Below are 20,806 nucleotides of genomic sequence, written 5' to 3' on the forward strand. Positions count from 1 at the left end.
ATGACACTTTATTCAAAGTCAATCTGTTCTTAGGAACAATGTAAAAATACATACATGGTGAGGTTAACAGTTTTCTTATTTGAATTCTGGACACCAAAGACCCCTCCCTCTTCAGATGTTTGAAATCCTTTATATAAAAGCTTGGTTAGAAAAAATTATTATAGTAATAGATCATGTTTTGTAATTTTGACAAGATTTAAATACATTGGTTCAAAATACTTATTAAAATAGTGCTTTTCTTCATTTTTGAAGAGGTTCAGAATATTAATATGAGATTGGATCTTACTCATAGTATAAACCAAACCAAACCCAAACCCATTGCCAGTGAGTTGATTCCGACTCATAGCGACCCTATAGGACAGAGTAGAACTGCCGCATAGGGTTTCCAAGGCTGTAATCTTTACAGAAACAGACTGCCACATCTTTCTCCCGAGGAGTGGCTGGTGGGTTTGAACTGCCAACTTTCTGGTTAGCAGCTTAACCACTGTTCCACCAAGGGTCCTCTCATAGCATAAGCCTTATACTAATTTATTTATCTCCAAATTTCTCCTCTACCTCATTTCCCAATTTTTGCATATGCTGGTAAAAAAAAAACTACTTTCCATAAGTGGTGACTTTAGACTTTCCATAAATGATAGTACCATTAAATCATATTCTGATTTATGCTCTCATATGAATTTTATTGATAGTCTGCTATTTGCAAGAGTAAAAGGGAGACAATTATATTATCTAACATTTGAGCTATAAGGCATCACACACATTTTTCTGGGATTTATACAATTTAGAAAAAAATATGTAACTCTTATCTGTGTCTGACTACTCCCACCAAGACAGCTAATCCAAAGTAAAAAATTAAATAATTTTTTAATATCGTGAGGACAAAACTATGGCAAAATATGACAGGATGTGGCCACTGCCTAATAAATAACTTCTTGTGAATAAAACAAAGACCAGTTCTACATCTCTTTAATCCAGCTCTAACTTTTCCTGAGTTAATTTTTACACTTTTTTAAATTATTTGCTAAGTGATATGAATTCTTTTGGCTTACGTATTACATCACATGCTATGAAAACACTTGGCTATGATATGTATCAAGAGCCATAAAAATATTCATTGTTGGACTCAGAAATTCCATCTCTAAAAATATATCCTAAAGAAATAATTTAAAACATAGGAAAAGGTATATCCAGAAACCTTTTTATTGCATTACTTAAAGTAATGAAAAATGAAAATAAATACTAACAAAGGAGTGACTGAGTAAAATATAGCAATCTAGTTGATGGACTCTTTTTTACAGCAATTAAGAATGATGAAAGATTATATAGAAGCAAGCAGCATGATTATCATAATTTTTATTTAAATAATTTTTACTATAAAAATAGTTTATGTTCAATTAAAGAAAACCTGAAAAATAACGAGACTAGGATGAAGAAATATAATTGTAATATTCAGAGAAAAGGGCGGAAGACACATTTATGTCTATGGTATATGATTGCAATTTTTTTTTTTAAAGCAGAGCAAAAAGACTGAAGTTATTTTACTTTTTTTTAATTATCAGATTATATGCAATATAATTTATAATGAAAAAAGTATGTTTTTAAAATAGAGCACCATCCTCTTATAGAGAAAATCTCGTCTGCCTCACAGAAGAGCCTCATGCCAGGTCCCATCCTGTGATTTTTTTTTTAAGCTGTGTTTATAAAACGTGGATTTTACTTTCAGTGTGTCTCCCACGGCTACTTTTGAACAATAAAAAAAAAAAAATAGCTCATGTTATTTCACACATGGGAGGCATTTCCTATTTTAAAGATGGGTAAATTAAGGCCTGGAACAAGTTAGTTATCCATTTAACGTCCCCAAAATAAATCCATAGAATAACTGGAAATGAAAATAGAAGTTTGATTTATTTTTACCTGAAATTTTGATTAAAAAGAAAGAAAGAAAAGCCAAGTCCCTCCAAATCATTATAACTTAGTTTACCTATGCAAACTTGAATCAATTGAAGTGGAACACGGACTGGGGAGGTTAAACCAGGACACCCTCACTTAGAACATTCATTCTTCCACGCTCGCCACTCAGATGAGCCTGTAAAGAATGGAAATGAAGGACTGCTCCACAGTCTTGCAAAGTATGTACTAATATTCTGACTTTACAGATAAGAAACTGAACTCACTTTCCCAAGGTCACAGGGCTAGTAACTGACAGAACAGAGACTGACACCCACTTTTGACCATCTTCAAAAAGCCTAAACTTTTTCCCCTCCTGGTGACTTGGCTGTGAGGATCAAAGGAAGCAAACAATACAGGTATATTGGGGATGGGGGCATCGACTCTCTCTGGGGCTCTGGAATCACTCACTTCCTGTGCCCCCCTCCAATAGAAGAGAAAATCATGACTGTAAAGCTCTGTGAAAATATAAGCTAGACGCTGGCAATATCCAGTTACAATTTTCTTTTTTAAAATGTCTCAAATCTTTTGTCGTAGGGAAATTCTGATCTCTGAGACACTGCTTGAAATAAATGCGCCAGTGACCAGGGCTTGGAAAGGCTTGCTATATGCAGGTCATTTAAATGTTATTTGGCATCTGCAGATACATTATTATTATTTTTTAATAACAAAGTAGATTACTGGCAAAATTAATAAATTAAAAATTTATTTATAGAAAATTCTGCCCAAGCCTGCAATCTGCTTACCATTTACATCTATTTCAGATTCGAAGAAATATTTTTTGGAGGGGGATTCTTTCTGGCTTTTAAAAACTGTGCACCTTTGGTGGGGGGGTGGTGTCTGATTCTTTTCGATCTCGGTATAGTTGTAAATGAGAGAGGATGTTGGAGTTGTGGGAAGTCAGAAGTAGGTTCAGTGTATTGAGTCCTGACCAGTCCTGGCTCTTTGATGCTCCTGGGTAAGTTTCTTAACCTCTCTGGGCCTTCCTTCTTATCTTTCTCCTCTGCCCTCCCTCAGTGTTAGAGTACCACTTCAACACTATACACCTGGGAGATAACCTCACTAAAAAAATGAATGCATATTTATTTATTTGAATTGGTAACTCATCCACATGGTTCAAAACATAAAAGATATAAAGGGGGGTTCAATGTCATCTCCCTCGCACCGGCATCCCTGTCCCAGTTAGCTCTCTCGCTGATTTTATTTTGCAAAGTCAGAAAGGAATCAGAAGGGATGTGGAGGGCAAACAGACAGCAAGATGTCTAGATTTAACCTGAATTAAAAGGATTTATTCTAAGGTGATGTTGCTCAAGGTGCTCATTTGCTTCTCTCCAAATCCTCCCCCAAGTTTTCCGAGACTTCAAACAGCAACACTTGGCTCAACAACTAACTAGTCACAGCACCTTTTCAAGAAATTTTGACTTTGAACTTGCTAATGTGCAAAGGAAATGGCTCAGCCATTTCTCTAGAACTTGGTTGGTAAGAAATTCTCTTTTGTCCCATTTATCATTTTCTTTTGAAATTTTACTTTTTTCCTGCTGTTGAATAGGATAGAAGGGAATAAAGGAAAGATTTGTTTTGAGCTTCTTTGAGATTTTTATACGCTAGGTGAGGACAAAGGACACAGAAATAAAATCTTAACAAAATGCCCCAAATTTTCCTTCAGTTAATTCAGTATTTGTAATTCTTCTGGGTAAGATTGTTTACTTCTATATTTATTTATAAAGAAAGGGTGTATTGAGCAGATGAACAGTGGTGTAAGGACAGCCCAACAGACAAGATGTGTGTCTTGCCTAGTGTCCGGCACACAGTAGGTGTACCGGCAATGCTGAATAAAACGTCTAATATATTAAATAATGCTTGAAGCACCTGTTATGCAAGGCAAATATTTTCCACAAATTTTTAGATTTAGGATGCAAATTTAAAATATTTTTAAAAACATTATTTCAAGAGCTATAAGGACTTTTCCATTACAATCTTGAGTTAATCGAAAATATGAAACATTATTTTGCAAGAACTGGGCAAATCACCCCCTTCTCGATGTATCCGACATTGGAGCTCGCTGTGCACGAAGTAGTTATCAAAATCTAACTCAATTCGTTTAGAAAATAACATAATTACAACGATATCCCCCCTCCCAGGAAAGAGTTTAGGCTTTATGCAAAGACAACAGTCCACAAAATATGGGGTCACGCGGCAAACAAACGGTCTAGCGTTGGAGGTTGCTGCATTTGTTTATGAGTGGGGTTTTAAGTTGTTTTTTGTTTTTTCCCCGTTCGGTTAATATAATTAGTTAATTAATTGCATTCATTTGCTCAGTTCACAGACATTTGTTAAGAGCCTACCAGAGATTTAAAGATAATGATCCAGCGTCTACCCTGACGGAACATAAAATCCAAGCCAAGCTTACTTCTCAGTTAGCATCCGAGTTGTGCCTTAATGGCGCTTTACTACTGCCCCCGGGACCAGGTGCCTGGGTAAGACCCCAGGGGGCGGCACGAGCCAGCGCCCGAGGTCCAGCTCTCCCTAGTCTGCAGTGGCGGGGCGGGGTCTGCCGAGCAGCCACCGTTGCTGCCCCGGCGCGCTCCCTCCTACACGGCCTTTAATTTCGCGGCTCCGACCACCGGAAATTAGCAGCGGGCTGAGCGGGCTGAGCGGACAGGGCCGAGCGCAGGCGGGTGCAGCTCGGAGAGGGCGCGTCCGCCGGCCCCGCCGGGCGCCCGCGGGACGCGCCGCCAGCGCCCTCTCCGCCGGGGGCTCGGCGCTCGCCCACCTCTTCCAAATTTAACCATTACCTAAATCCGAAGGGAAATGACCAAACCTCTCGGATTGGGTGTCAAGGTATTTTCAGCCTCGTTGGGCGTATTTATCCCGAAGTGTTTCCACAACAAGCTATTTCGGGGCCGCGGGGCAGGTTTCTCTCTGCGGACGCCGTGGCCACTAGTCGGGCTCCAGCCCGGCGGCACCGCGGGCAGATGATTCACGGCTCCGACCCGGGGGCGGCTCAGCCCGAGCGGGCGGTGGGGTTACGGGGTGCCAAGGCCGGGGAAGCGGAGAGGCCTCTTCGGAGCCGAGCGCCCCCACCCCCTGCCGCTCCAGTCAATCTGTGTCCTGAATCTGTGACTTCTTCTCGCTGCGGAAGTCTCCCAGGAGCCAAGAATAGTACATTTTCTTTCGAGTCATTTCTAGCGCCTGGGTCCCCCCACCTCTCGCAGTCCCACAGAGAAAATAGGAGGGCCGCGAAGGGGCGCCCCGGGCGCCCGCTGAAAGGCCTTGCACCGCCCCCCATCTCCCCCCCCCCCCCCAGCAACCCAGTCCTTGCTCAAAGGAGGAGGCGGGGTGGGGGTTGGGAGGCAGGTCTGAGAGGGCTGCGCGAGCTGCTCCTTAACGCTCAGGAAGTGAAGCTTGTGGTTTTGGGGGCTGAGCTCTGAAGGAGATTAAAAAAAAAAAAAAAAAAAGTCAAACAGCGCGGTCTCTCCCGAAAGCAAGACTCAGTTTGAAAACTCTCGAAGCGCTGTGCCCGCGCCCTGACCCCGCAGGTAGGTCCGCTGCGCCTGTTCCGCGCCTCCTGCCCTGGCGGGGGCGGCCGCGGGAACGGGCAGGGCACCAGCTCTGCGGGGGCGACCAGATGGCGCACTCCGGTCTCCACCCGCTGTCGGACGCTGACAGCGCCGGACTCTGGGTATGGGAGCGACCTGCTCGGCGAGGCTGGGGGTCTGGAGCCGGGGCGCACGATAGGCGGTTTGGTTGTTCGACAGGGAGCGAGATCCGCCCGGGAAGGAAACATCTGGTGGTGGAGGCCGCGGCAGTTGTGCTCGGGAGGCCGCCCCTGCGCGCCTTCAGCTCCCGCCATCCCAGGCACTGACCATGCGGAGAGGCCCGGTCGGCCCGCGTGCGCTGAGGGGACCGCCCCGCCCCCGGCCGCCAGCTGCAGTGCGAGGTCGCCTTCCCACGCGCTCAGCCTGCGGCCTTGCCCCTCCAGGAACCGCTCCCCGCCCGGTCCCGCACCGCTCCCCCTATCGCCAGCGCGACCCTAAGCCGCAGCTGGGCCCTCGCGTCTGCTGAACCCCGTTTTCCTTTTTCTCTGTTTCATGGTTGTTTAGTACATTTTTTTTTTTTTTTGCGTTTGTAGCGTTTGGTTAAGAGCGTAGCTACTAACCAAAAGGTCATTGGTTTGAATCCACCAGCCGCTCCTTGGAAACCCTATGGGGCATTTCTACTTTGTCATATAGGGTCGCTATGAGTCTGAATCGACTGGACGGCAACCGGTTTGTTTGTTTTTTGGTTTAGCGTCTAATTGTACAGCGACGGGGCGGCTCCCGTTGGGGCGCTGGGACAACTGAAGCAGCAGAGCCGCGCCTGCTGCATCCCGAATCCTTCCGAGGTCCCCACCCTAGGGACGTACCGGACGAGAGTGGACAGCACCCTCACCCCGAGGGGCCTTCTGGCGCTTAGGACGCGGGACAGGTCGCTGGGGCTGTTCCTAGCCGTCTTTTCTCCCAAGCCTGTCGCCTACTCCTCCCCCAGACCGAGAAGGGGACACAGGAGGACATGAAATGTCCTCCAGGGACCAAGCCCCTGAGGACTCAGTTTGAGCCGAGGGCGCCAATGGGTAAAGTAGACTGTGTCCGCATCCTGCCCTGGGAGCGCGCGGCTTCGAGTCCGGCAGCCTAAGCCGTTCGAAGTCCGCGGACAAGAGGCCCTGCCTGACACGGGGTCCCCAGCCCCTTGTTTTCTGAATTAGCTGAGGCCACGGAAAGCTGCTGTGTCCGAAGAGCCTGAAGCTCTCATGTGAACCCGGCCTCCATCGCCTTCACGCCGGGAGGAAGGCATTCGTTTTCCTCAAACCTCCTCAGTGCGGAGTCCCACCTCCCGAGACAGTCCTGAGCAGAGCAGTAGGCACTGCCCCGCCTCCCCGCCGGGTTCAGGTTTCGACCCGGGATTAGGTGAACTGATTGGAGGTTAATGAGAGCGACGCAGCGGGCAGATCCCTCCCGGGCTAGCGCCCCGACGCTGGCTCTGTAGCCAGTGCCAGCGCAGCCTGCGCGTTCGGGGGTCCTTCTAGTCCTCTGAACTGTTAGTGTTCCGTGGACTCCGGTACATCGCGCGCTCCCTAACCAGCGCGCGCAGACCCGTGTCGACTTCCCCAGGACAAGGTTTTTGGCCGGCAGAACGGAAAGTGCCTTTTTCCAGGAGCTGGTTTCCAAGGTTAGGTCTCCATGGTCTGGGATGCCTCGACCCGGACCCTGCCTGCGTCCGTTGCGCCCACATCTCCGGGGCCAACATTCCCCTCGCATGCGGCGCGAGTGCTGGGCGAACCGGGATTACCCGGAGCGAGTTCCTCCTGGGACGGAGTTGGTCCTTTGCCACCACCACCCCCCTTCCTGTCCCTTTGCCCTCCCGCCTCCCCGCTCCAGCCTCTGCTGCTGAACCCCGCCCGGTGGTCCTGCCTAGTGCGCCCCGCACACGCCCCCACTCTCCCGCCTGTAGCGGGCTCTCGGAAGCTTTGACTCCTGGCCCCTTCCCGGTCCTCGACCACTGACGCATCCCCGTGTCCTAAACTGATCTGCGCGTCCCCACCTTGCGTCCCCAACCCTAAAGGAGAGCCAAACAGGAAGTGAGTGGTCGAGTTGGGGTAACTGGCCGGTTGGAGACTGCGGCTCTCCAGAGGGTTTGATTGCCGGAGCAAGCTTTGCGAGGAAAGGGGAGGGGCCGAGGGCGTGGGCAGGGCAGAAGGAAGGGGCCTGACCCGCGGGTCCCATGACGGGTTTTACGGCTGAGCTGTGGCGGTGGCGGCGGCGACAGGCTCGTGCCACCTGTCCGAGTGCCACCTGGTGAGCGGGGCGCAGCAGGGCCAAGCCCCTCCTCTCGCGCGCCTTCCTCGCCCCTCCCCGTCCCGCGCTCTCCCTCCGCCGGGTTGCCGAGTACCCAGCCCCGGAGGGTGCCGACCCGCGCTTCCACCCGGTTCTCCTCTTCTCAGGTCTCGTGTGGGCTGGTGCTGAGCTAGCTTTCGGGTGATCCGGAGCTGACAGCGGCTCCAGGGACTCTTGGAGTGGAGCAGGAGCGCTCCAAGCCATCATGCCGAGGTCGTTCCTGGTCAAGAGCAAGAAGGCTCACAGCTACCACCAGCCGCGCTCCCCCGGACCTGACTATTCCCTCCGCCTGGAGAATGTGCCAGCGCCGGGCCGAGCAGGTGCGGATTGTGAGAGGGCCGAGCGGGGCTGCTTCCAGGGATGCCCACTCTATACCCCGCCAGGAAACGGGAAGGGTGGCCCCGACGCCCCCTTCGCTGCTGTTTTTATTTCCTACCCTCCGGGTTCCTCCCGGCTTGTCACCTTGGTGCCGCGCGGCCTCTCTGCGTCTGCCTTCGTATCCGGGAAGGCTCCTGACCAGGTCTAGGCGGGAAGGGAAGGACGCGTGGGCGCCACGGTTTGGGGGGCGCCACTTCGGAACCCTCCGGCCCAATATGAGCCTCTCTCCCGCCTCCTCTCCGCAGACAGCACCTCGAGCGCGGGCGGGGCGGAGGCGGAGTCCCGGGGCCATTTGTCCCCGGAGTCGCAGCTGACTGAGGCCCCCGACGGAGCCTCCCCATCTCCTGGCAGTTGCGAGGGCAGCGTCTGCGATCGGACCTCGGAGTTGGAGGACTTCTGGAGGCCTCCTTCGCCCTCCGTGTCTCCAGGTAGGGACTCGTCGGGAGCTTCGGCGGGGGGGAGGGTGTCTCGGAGGACCACACCGTCCGAAGTGAAAACGGTGCTGAGTATATGGCAGAGGGTCTTTCTGGGAGGACGCGGCTTGTGCGTGGAGAAAAGGGCCCCGTGGGGTAGCCATTTGGCTTCTCTGTCTTTGGAACAGTCCCAATCCGCTGTCTGCATCCGAGGCGGCAGGACTTTGGCCGCTGGTCCCTAACATTTGTTTGGGCCGAGCCGGCTCATGACAGAAAACGAACTCTCTCGACCGGCAGCAATGTCGACATTTCGTTTTCTGACGAGAGACAATTATTGAGAAAGATCTAGAGCCCTAGAATCCAGACCCCCTGACCCTCAAACTAACCGAGACCGGAGCAGTTTGAACGAAAAGCGTCTCTGCCTTTAAAAATTGCTCTCGCTCCCGCGGCTTTGAGCCTGGCAGAGCTGAGTGCCAGGGGGGAGGGAGAAGTCCAGGATGAAAATCTCAGCCCTGGGCTCAGTCTTCGCTGGCGCGGATTGGGGGGTCTGTTTCATTTTTCTTTCTGCCGGGTTGGCCCAGCCTCAGAGACCAGCCCGCTGGGTTTCATTTCCAGCCAGTAATCAAGCTTCGAACAAACCGAGCAGTCCTAAACCACTTTGGATGGGGAAGAGTCTCGGCTCCAGGCCGGGGTAAGGTGGGGGCTCAGACCAGCCGGATTCTGCCAGTTATCTCCAGGCTGCATTTACTAGTATTGAATACATCCCCACTCCACGTCACACGCAGGGCTTGGACTTGGCTAAAGTCACACATAGTTCCAGCACCTGGGGGTTCTTATTTGCCATGCATGACACCGTCCCGCGAGGACAGGGCGCTGCCGAAATTCTTCCGACGGAAACTCCGGGGTGCAGCCTCAACTCAAGCGGCCAGCCTGGACTGGAGTCTGCGCGGAGTGTGTGTGTGTGTGTGTGCAGATTTGTCATTCGTATGCACTCAGAGAAAGCATACGTTGGGTATCTGGCTTTAACAAAATTCACGTAGATTCGGAAAGTTATTCTGCTTGCAGGTGGTGGCGAAACCTATTAAGTGTAAATTAATTTGTACAAAATGTGGGATTTTTTTTTTCTTTAGTCAAACCATGACAGGGATGGGAATGGGGAGTATTTCACCGGGAGTTCAAATCCAACGCCCTCCCGCCCCTTCCGCTTCCCCTTTGCTGCCTGCACTGGCACTTAACAACTTGGAGGAATTGTAACGCCTTCCAGTTTTTTCAGACAGATACGTCTCGGCTAAACCGGGGCTGCATTTTATTCGTTCTGTCCCTCTCTACTCATCGATCCCGGGAAAGACAAAGGACTGAATGGGAACGTGTAGGAGTCGGGAGAGAGCCCGCGCTGGGGGCAGTAGAGCGCAGTCCAGGCCGGAACGGCCGCCGCCTTCTCCTCTCGCAGAACCCAGCTCACAGGGTTTGTTGAACACAGACAGCGAGGCGCACTTTTCCCTACTGGACCGCCAGGTGCGCGGGTCCAGCCACAAAAGAGCCTCGCAAGGCCGAGCGCTTCCTCTGCCTCTCGCACAGAATTTACCTGCCTCCCTGCCCGACGTTATCTTATGTTTGTTGCTCTGCCGCCTCCAGTGACCCGCAAGGCCCCAAGGCTGGGCCTGCGTTGTCTCCTTGGCGTGACCCTGATACCCAGCGCGGCGCCTGGCGCACCGAGTGCTCCACAAGGACTGGGTGACTGGCAGCCAGCAAGGACCCCTGACCCGCAGACGCCGCAGGGCGGCTTCGGCTCAGCGGTCTTAGGCCTGATCGGACACCCTCTTGTGCCTCCGCAGCCTCGGAGAAATCGGTGTGCCCGTCGCTGGACGACGCTCAGGCCTTCCCCCTGTCCTTCAAGCCATATTCGTGGAGCGGCCTGGCAGGTTCTGACCTGCGGCACCTGGTGCAGAGCTACCGGCCGTGCGCGGCCCTGGAGCGTGGCGTGGGTCTTGGTCTCTTCTGCGAGCGCGCCCCGGAGCCGGGCCACCCTACCGCGCTGTACGGCCCAGAGCGGGCTACGGCCAGTGGCGGCGCCGGGGCCGGGGCACCAGGGGGCCGCAGCGCAGGAGGCGGCGGCGGCGGCGGCGGCGGCGGCGGCGGCCCTGGCCTAGGGCTCTACGGCGACTTCGGGCCCGGGGCGGCGGGGCTGTACGAGCGGCCGACTGCGGCGGCGGGCGGACTGTACCCAGAGCGCGGCCACGGGCTGCACGCGGACAAGGGCACCAGCGTCAAGGTGGAGTCGGAGCTGCTGTGCACCCGCCTCCTGCTTGGCGGCGGCTCTTACAAGTGCATCAAGTGCAGCAAGGTAAGGCTCCCGCGCCCCTGGCCTTGCGCCCCTGCGCCCCCACCCCCGACCCGCGCCCCGGCAAAGCTTGCGCCCCGCGGCCCCTCTCAGCGGCCTTCTCCCCGGCCCCACCCGCCTCAGGTGTTCTCCACGCCGCACGGGCTCGAGGTGCACGTGCGTAGGTCCCACAGCGGCACGAGACCCTTTGCTTGCGAGATGTGCGGCAAGACCTTTGGGCACGCCGTGAGCCTGGAGCAGCATAAAGCCGTGCACTCGCAGGTAAGTGCGGGAGCAAGGCGGAGCGCCGCTCAGGTTTTCGCCCCCAGGCATCTTCTGCATCTCCCAGTGCGGCACTCACCTCTCTGCGCCTGGCAGTTTTCTCCTTGGACCACCCGCAGTCCGCTCCCTCCTCTCCCAACTCCCCCTCGTCCCCTGTAGGTGAGTAGAGAAGGGTGTATGGTGGCCGGCTCAGGTCTCGAGGCATCTCCAGATTTTGGCGTCACGTGTTTGGTACCTCATTGTGAGCCCCGAGTGCGATCCAGGTCATTACTTCGGGTTTTTTGAGGGGGGGTCTGTACGTACTGACTCCTGCTCCCGATATTTTTACTAACTGTGCTTCTTTGCCCGGCTTCATTTCACCAAACGTCTGTCACTTAACCGGCATTGACCCTTCCCGACTGAAAAGGAGGAATCTCGGCTCATTTGGAGCATTCAGTAGCGTATTTGCTCTGCTTTTCATTTATAAATATTTGTTACCCAACTTCCAGGTGCCAGGTACTTGAGAATTCTGTGGCACACTATCTCCCTGACTGAATTCCTGCCCTCATGGAAGTTACAGTGTAGCTGAGAGACAGGAGAATGCTTACTTACAAAAACTTATTTACTGAGAAAAAAAAAATCTACCATCTCTCCCAACACCACACTGGAGGGGTGAGGGGCAGCCTAAGTGACTGAGGTCTAAGCCTCCTGTCAGGAGGGTGGAGAAGTGTGTGTAAAAGGGTGTCAAAAAAAGCAGGGTGGGGATTCGTTTTTGCCATAGGGTGTGGAGGGTTGTGGGTGAAAAGTGTTTTGGTAGAAAAAGCATTAAAGGGGAAAAGGATAGGGTGGGGAGGGTAGAGATTGAGGGTGGATAGTGGGGCAGGCTATGTGGAGGGAGCCTGAAAGAAGAGAGAGCCCTGGCTTTGGGGATTTCAGGGTCAGGGCAGTGGTGAGGACAGTGGTAGCCTGCGTGCATGCAGCAGGAGTGATGTGTCCTTCTCTCTGCAGGAACGGAGCTTTGATTGTAAGATCTGTGGCAAGAGCTTCAAGAGGTCATCCACCCTGTCCACACACCTGCTCATCCACTCAGACACCCGGCCCTACCCCTGTCAGTACTGTGGCAAGAGGTTCCACCAGAAGTCCGACATGAAGAAACACACCTTCATCCACACTGGTGAGCTTAGCTTGTAGGGAACTCCCTGAGGGTAGTGAGGGTGAGTGGTATTCTTTTCCTCTGAGGCCAACATACCTCACCTTCTCTGTGATTCTGCCCCTAAGTGGTGGATGAGGCTTTCCAGATGGAACTAAATGAATTACTATTGTGTGTTAAGGAGGAAACAAACAACAAAAAACAAAGTGGCAGATTCTCATAAATTCATTTATAGACGTGGTTCTTTTCAGTGGGGCCTTGATTTGGGGCTACGTCTGAAGAGCCACAAAGCAGGCCTGCTTGTGGGTCCTCTATCCTTAGTTCAGCAGCTGCTCCAACTGCTGCCTGCTCTGGGTGAAATATGAAGCTCCAGGGTCCTCTCAGAGTGTTGCTCTCAATGTTTACCTAGAGATTGAGGGCTTTCTCTAGGACTTCCACCCAGCCTCTTGGGGGATGGGCTCATCTATGGCTTCTCTGGCTGCATTTTTAGGAGTTTGAGAGCTTATTCTGATTTAGGAAGGAAAAAATGGCAAATATTTATTACTAAGCTCTCTGCTAAGCACTTCTAAAATGCATTATCTCACTTTAGGTTCACAACAGCTCTGGGAGATAGAGATTATTCTTTATCCCCATTTCAGAGCTGAGGCAGGTTAGGCACAGAGGGATTAAGTAACCTGCCCAGGGTCACACAGCTACCAAGTGGCAGAGCCAGGGCTCAAATTCATATCTGTCTGACTTCAAATGTCTCTGCTCTTGACGACTGTTTAGCATATTCTGCTTCTGTTGTCATGGGAGTTGGTAGCTAGAGGAAGTTTTTATTCACTGACTGCCCTTTTCAAAATATCAGCAAGTTCATGCCCTAACAATGATAATTCCTTGACTATTATAATGCTTTATAATTTATACATTGCCTTCAAATTTATCAACTCATTTGACCCTTACTGCACCCTAAAGTAGAAGGAAGTGGGGCAATGGTGGTTCAGTGGTAGAATTCTCGCCTTCCATGCAGGAGACCCAGGTTCGGTTCCCTAGCCAATATACCTCATGTACGGCCGCCACCTGTCAGTGGAAGCTACTGTGTTCCTATGATGCTGGACATGTTTCAACAGAGCTCCCAGACTAAGGGAAAAAAAAAAAAAGCCTGGTGATCTAGGTCTGAAAATCAGCCAATGAAAACCGTAGGAATCGCAACAGCCTGATCCCTTGTTTGTGGGGTAACAACAACAAAGTAGAAGGAGCTGCTCTCACCACCCTGAAACTCAGAGAGATTGAGTGATTTACCAAAGATCAGACAGAGTAAACTACGGAGCCAAGGCAGGAATGCTCTGCCATTGAATCCCGGACTCTTTCCCTAACGGTTTGGTTGTGTGCAGGGGATAGTTTCAGTATCAGGAGCACTCTCTTTAATAGTTAACAAGACAGTTACTCGAGATGCAGAATTTCTTGCTATTTTATTGCAGAATACAAATACTGATTTAAAACAAATCCTAGTGTGTTCCAGACACCACCATTGATGTTTATAAATATGCTTGGGCTGTGTAGATGATGCTCCATTGGAAAACCCAGAAAAATATCCTACCATAGTCATGCCCTTTACCTGAAATTTCTGTGTAACTCATTCCCTTTGAGTAAAAGTGTTCAAGACGCTTATCAAAATGCAACTAGGATCTTAACTGCATGAAACATTAAGCCCTGATCAAACATTTATATTATAGCCTATTCATTTCTCAGATTTGTTTGACCCTAAATGGATAGGATAAGTTTTGGTGGGTGATTCCTTATCAAGGAAATCTGAAGCATGAAGAGAGAAATGGGTACAGCAAAAGGGACAGAGGATTCCCCCAAAACAAACTTCATCTATTTTTTTGTGTTTTTCCCAAGGCTGAGCCCTGACTGCAATGCCATGTTGGGGCTATTTGGAAAATCATGCTTTTTACCTGAATGTTAAACAGCACACGAATTAGGGAAAAAGACAAAACTTTTGCGTGTTCTGTCTGTTATTTACTAATCTATGGTGAAGAGTTGCTGGTATATAAAGAATCCTGTGGTCAGCCTCTTAAAAAGAAAGTAAAATCAAGACAGAAAAGGATCAACTACAGTAAGAAATAGTTTGTGGCCCAAATGTGGACTTTTTTAAATAAAACTTTGAGATACGTCCATGCTTCAGATACATTCATTTGGCTTTCAAGAGCAAAAAAGAAGACAGACTCACTGGTCCATAAAACCAGCGCCCACTTGGAAACTCAGATTTGAAAACTTCCTCTGAATTATAGAGAACAGAGTCACAGGGTTTGTAGGCTGAGTGCCCCGCCCCCCTGTGTTGGACATCTGCTCTGGAGGATCTCAACTTCTAAAGGCTGGGGAGTCCTCCCAGGGTGGATTCAGCTGTGAGTCTGAGGAGGGCACGTGTCATTTGCCCTGTTTCCGTTTAGCAGGAAACGGTTTGAGGCCTTTGGTTGGGAACCCCCACTCAGAAAGGCTCCCTTTCACCTGCTGCCCCCATGGCTTCCCAGAGCTCGCGTTGCAGGCTGGGAGTCGGTTCATGCTGGAACACGTCACCCTCCCAGTCGCTTGAAGGCCTCAGGCTGTGGTGCAGCCAGCTGTTGCCAAGGGCATGTGGGTCACCGTGGGTCCCCTCTAGCTTTAACATAGACTCATACTTCCTCCCTTCCCCCTTCCATCCCTGCAGGTGAGAAGCCCCATAAGTGCCAGGTGTGCGGCAAGGCATTCAGCCAGAGCTCCAACCTCATCACCCACAGCCGCAAGCACACGGGCTTCAAGCCCTTCGGCTGCGACCTGTGTGGAAAGGGCTTCCAGAGGAAGGTGGACCTTCGGAGGCACCGGGAAACGCAGCATGGGCTCAAGTGAGCACCCTAGCTGGCGACAGGCAGCAGTTATACAACACTACGGAGGGCAGCCTCCCCTTGCCACTGACCCTTCTGACTTCTCAGGCCCCCCAGTCCAGTCTGCAGATCCTACCACGGTGCTCACCCTTAGCTTTACTTCCTGGAGCTGCCAGAGCTGACGAGGAACCTTTTCGAAGTTCAGCCTGGATCAGGAACCACGCAGCTTGCTGGGCTTTATCCACACTGAGTAGGCCTCTCTACACCTACAGATTCAAAGTCAAGTGAGAACAGACGAAATCTTGAGCCCCACAGTCCTCCTCATTCCCAGCCCTGCTCCACAGACAGGAAACTCCTTCAGGCTTGTTTCCTCCTCCTCCTGACCCACCCCAAAGCCTTGTGTGGAAGAAGAGGAATCACCGTGTATAAGGTGGACACATACTAATTTTTTTTTTTTTTTAATCTAGAAAGAAGAATGATTTTATTTTTATTTCTTTTTCCTTCTGGGGAGTCTGTTGGCCACTTTCCTTTGGGTCCTGTCTGTATGCCTTGAAGGAATCATTTCTCCCACTAAGGCTGGTTCAGACATTGGTTTGGGAAAGGAGTTTGATGCTTTTGAAATGACAAGATGCAGCATCGGGCCTGGCCCACGAAGGAGCAGAAGTGGACTTGTTGATGAGAGGGGATTAGAGATCTGGCTTGCAGGTGGCCCCTAAAGGTTTTATTAGAGAAGGTGAAAGCACAGAGCAGTGTCTTTTGACAAATCGTTCATTCACTCAACTAAAGTTTATTGATTGCTGGTTACCATGGTACCAGGCCGTATGCTAGGTACTGGGGAGCCAGAGATTAAATTCACAGCCCTGCTCTTCAAAAGCTAACAGTCGCTCCGCTTGGCTGCATATGTTCTCGCCCTCCAAGGGAGTGCTAAGAAGACAACACAGAATCTTGAACCTTCTTTCTGATCCTTTTGGATTTTACCAAGCAAAAATGAAAAATAGCTGAGAGGTTATTTCAAAGATTTGTGTGTATACTCAGTTGTTTATTGTTAAACTGGTATTTGAAGATGTCTGAGTTGGCAGGGAATGAAGGCTTTGTCTTCAATTCTTTGACTTCCCATGTGTACCATAGAGATAAATAAGTGGTGTTTTTACTTTGAGGAGGTTTGTAAATGTTTTTAGATATTCCGGAGTGCGTTATGTTTGTTAATACATATTTATTAGAGTGATGTTTTAAGTTAATAAAGTATTAAGACTCTTACAGATTGCCTTTCATTTAGGCAGAGAACTTGGGAAAGACCTTTGTTTTAGTCTGTGGGGGAAGCTGGCACTGAAGGAAACTATGTTCTGACTCATGGAGACCCTATGGGACAGAGTAGAACTGCCCCACAGGATTTCCAAGGTTGTAATCTTTACAGAAGCAGACTGTCACATCTTTCTCCTGCAGAACAACTGATGGGTTTGAACTGACGACCTTTTGGTTAGCAGCTGAGCACTTAACCACTGTGCCACCAGGGCTCCTTGAAGGAAACTAGAAAAAACAAAATCCATTGCCCTTGAGTCAATTCTGACTCATAGCGACCCTATAGGACGGGTAGAACTGCCCCATACAATCTCCAAAGAGTGCCTAGTAGATTCAAACTGCCAACCTTTTGGTTAGCAGCTGTAGCTCTTAACCACTACGCCACCAGGGTTTCCAGAGGAAACTATAGTAGAGTATAAAAGTGAAGCAGACAAACTAGTATCTTAGAAAAGAGTAAAATCCAATGGTTCGAGTTTTCATCTACCTTTTTTCTCTACATCTTAGAGATACTTCTTTCTTAACAGAAAAGCTAGGAGGAATACAAAACTTAAGCTGCTATCTTGTAGAGTCACTAGTGGTCCCACACATACATAGCTTTTTTCCTCTGAGAATTTCAAAGGTTTTTACAGGCTAGAAGGTTCCCAGGCTAACAAAGAAACCACAGGTCTTAGTTCTAGAAATCTGAGTTGTAGTCATGGCTATGTCATCAACACACTGCATAACTTGGACGAATCCTTTGATTTCCCTAATACTGAATTCTTTGTCTATACAGTGTGGATACGGTTCTAACATCCCATCCAACTCTGACTTCTTTGAGTTTTTGGAGAGACTAGAGGAGAGAGAAAGTATGAGATTGGTTAGCTGCATCATCTAAGGCAAGTTACAAATCTAAAGACATATAAATGAAAAAACCAAACCCACTGCCAAGGAGTCAATTTCAACTCATGGTGACCCCATGTGTTACGGAGTAGAACTATTCCATAGGGTTTTCTTCGCTGTAATCTTTACAGAAGCAGGTTTCCAGGCCTTTCTTCCACAGTGCTGCTGGGTAGGTTTGAACCATCAACCTTTAGGTTAGTAGTTGAGCACAAATAGTTTGCACCACCCGGGGACCTAAAGACTTATGAAAAACAGTAAAATTGGGGTCTCAGTTATTTCTGGTCCTATCCCACCTCTGGGAATTTCTTGCTTAAACCAACCTTTTAAAAAAAAAGCCAAACCCATTGCTGTCAAGTCAATTCCAACTCATAGTGACCCTATAGGACAGAGTAGAACTGCCCCATAGGGTTTCCAAGGAATGGCTGGTGGATACGAACTGCTGACCTTTTGGTTAGCAGCTGAGCCCTTAACCACTGCGCCACTAGGGCTCCTTTTAAAAGAAAGAAACCAGAATAAGGCCCTCATCTAACTCTCAACATGTGCTCTAACCTCTCCCAGCCAGACATTCTGGGTATGTATGCGTGGCCCATTGTGAAGACCAGCACAGCGCCCATTGCCATTCAGTCTTATTTCACGCATCTTGATTGAGTGCCCAGTGCATGCCTGGCACTCTTCTAGAGGACGGGGATACAGCAGTGAGCACAATGCCCTTGTGAAACTTTATTTATTTGGTCACTGCTGAATCTTCAGTTACCAGAACAGTGCCTGGCACACAGTAGATCAATAAGTATTTGTTGAGGTGGTAAGCGAATAAGCAGAGAAAATAAACTCCTGCTTTATCCAGTGGGCTTGCTCTGCTCCCTGCAGCAACAACCCAAACCCATTAACATGGAGTCGATTCTGACTCATAGCAACCCTGTAAGGACAGACTGAAACTGCCCTGTAGGGTTGCCAAGGCTGTGAATCCTTACAGAAGAAGACTTCCACATCTTTTTCCAGCGGAGTGGCTGGTGGGTTAGAATCACCGACCTTTCAGTAGGTTGGCTGCCAAGCGCTTTACCCACTGCACCACCAGGGCTCCTTCTACAGCAACAAAGGGAAGACACATTGCTTGAGCGCAAAGGATATTAATGGAACACATATATAGGACTCTGTTTCTGAGCTGGTGAGTAAGGGGGGCTCGGACACTGCTTTCTTCAGTCCCTCCAAATCTCAGTCCTTGGCTGTCTTCCCTTGGTTTTCAACACCATGTCTTTCCCTGTCCACTTCCTCATATTCAAAATGTAAATTTGTTTACTCGGTAAAGCAGTTTGAGATAGTTTTCCAGAACTGGCATGGAGATGAGCAGTTGCAGCATCCGGGAACTTCTTCCTTGTGTCCTGGGAGACACACTCCCTGTGAACAAAGATGAAAGAGCATCCTTCCCGCAGAGGTCACACTGCATGCTGGGTGATTGTTTCCAACCTGGTTTGAAAAAAAGAAGTTGTATTGAAGGGTAAGTTGAAATGATTGAAATCTAGCTCTACCCTTATGAAATATAGAACTCTTGGTCTGTTTTCATAATCCCTGTTTATGCTATCAATGAGGAGTTGTAATTTTGATATTAACAGTACGTGTTTCTTGGGGAAAAAAAAAAATATCTTGATATCCCCAGTTCAGAATCAAAACAAATTACTGTGCCTGTTACCGTGTGAAATTTGAAGATTGCAAATATCTCTCTTAATGTTATTACTTGACTCCATTAAAAATAGATTGTGAATATTCCATGTCACATTATTCATGAAGCAGGCTCTATGCCTTTTGTCTGCCGAGTAACAGTAGAAAAGGTAACAAGAGACACCAGAGCACACCTTTGTTTCTTTCACTAAATTTTTAATAACACCTCCAGCTAGCCAGTTGGTGAAGCTCAGCTCTTGCATAAAAGTGGAAAAGCACAGCTATCTCAAAGAGCAACCCTTTCAGCAGCTAATTTGAGTTTGCGTTCATCTATACCCGAGATGATTAAATTACCTATCAAATGTGCGGAGCTATCAGGATTCAGGCCACGTAAAAGGTGAACTTCATCTGATTGATTTGAGACACGAATGGAACAATTGAGTTGAAAAGCCCTGCCTTAATTAAAGGGATAGCAGAGTATCCCTCCCCGGCAGACTTCTTGACTGCGGTTGCCCTTGAAAATTGGGTGGCAATAGTGATTTGACCCATGTTGTGTTGCTGTGTGCTTGTTTGCTTAACCTGATCATTGAACAGAAAGAAATGAACTCAGAGGAAGACCGAAAAGGACCTCACTACTTTCTACTGTGCATTGCTAGAGTACTCTTTAAATCTGTGCTGTTATATTATTTCTACTGAAAGAAACTTCTCAGGAAGTGCATACTACATTTATTTTAACAGTTTTTTTTCATTCATTAAGTTAAATTTAAAAGCAAAAAATTCAAAGAAATCTCACCTCAAACTCTTCTAGCTTAAAAACCTATGTTCATTTTTTTAGTGTTTCTTTCCAATCTTTATCCACATATATAATATATAAATATATTTTAAAATTATGTATCTTATCCTGTGGTCAGAGTATTTACAATTTATGTCTAGATAGCTCCTTTTTATTTATTTACAATAGGGACACATTTTAAAACTGTAAAATATAAAAATGAGAATCTGAACAATTTTTATTAATCTTATTGACATCTTACTATGTATTAGGGATTTTATCAGTCATTAGTATAAAGTCCTCTCTGAAGTTTGGCTTTAATGCTATTTAGTTTTTAAATGAAACATGTCAAGCATACTGGAAATTACAGCGAATGATAAGTATCAGTGCACATACCATTTTACCATATTTGCTTCAGATTTTATGTTTGGAATAAAATTTTACAGATATGGTTGAATATCTTTCTGAATGTTTCTACCTAACCCCCTTCCCTTTCTTCTCTCCTCAGAGGCATCCACTATACCAAAATTGGTATGTAACATTGCTGTCAATAGTTTCATACATTTACTCTGTACACATATCCATGAACTATATAATAATACTGCCTAGCATATTTTAACTTTATATAAATGTTATCATAGAGTCTATATCCTTCTGAAGCTCGCTTTTATTTTGCTCAACATTTTGTATTTGAGACTTAGCCATGTTGATACATGTGGCTTTGTTCATTTAGTTTAACTGCTAAATACAGAATTTCATTGTACGAATACTTGGTGATTTATTTATTCATTCTCCTCTTAGGAGAGTTTTGGTTGTTCCCAGTTTTCTGTATTACAGTTTTGAAGTGAGCAACCTTTTACATAACTCCTTATGAACAAGTTTCTTTAGGGTGTGTTCCTGGGAATGGATATGTTGGATATTACCAAATTGTTCTTCAAAGTGGTTGTACCAGTTTACATTCTTACTGACAGTATAGGAGAAGTTCTGTTGCTCTGCATCCTGCCAACATTTGGTA

The 20,806-nt window shown here is 48.3% G+C and overlaps 1 protein-coding gene across 1 annotated transcript; it reads left to right on the plus strand.

Annotated features, from left to right (window-relative positions):
- The first annotated feature begins 5,411 nt into the window (after window positions 1-5,411).
- GFI1 (growth factor independent 1 transcriptional repressor) lies at window positions 5,412-16,402 on the plus strand. The gene is made up of 7 exons (XM_049879820.1): window positions 5,412-5,486; window positions 7,928-8,140; window positions 8,444-8,626; window positions 10,447-10,955; window positions 11,076-11,213; window positions 12,201-12,366; window positions 15,032-16,402. The coding sequence occupies exons 2-7, from the start codon at window positions 8,026-8,028 to the stop codon at window positions 15,208-15,210; spliced, it is 1,290 nt and encodes a 429-aa protein (XP_049735777.1). The 5' UTR covers window positions 5,412-5,486; window positions 7,928-8,025; the 3' UTR covers window positions 15,211-16,402.
- Window positions 16,403-20,806: the final 4,404 nt, after the last annotated feature.

This window comes from Elephas maximus, chromosome 3, assembly GCF_024166365.1.
Source record: "Elephas maximus indicus isolate mEleMax1 chromosome 3, mEleMax1 primary haplotype, whole genome shotgun sequence".
NCBI classification, from domain to species: domain Eukaryota; kingdom Metazoa; phylum Chordata; class Mammalia; order Proboscidea; family Elephantidae; genus Elephas; species Elephas maximus.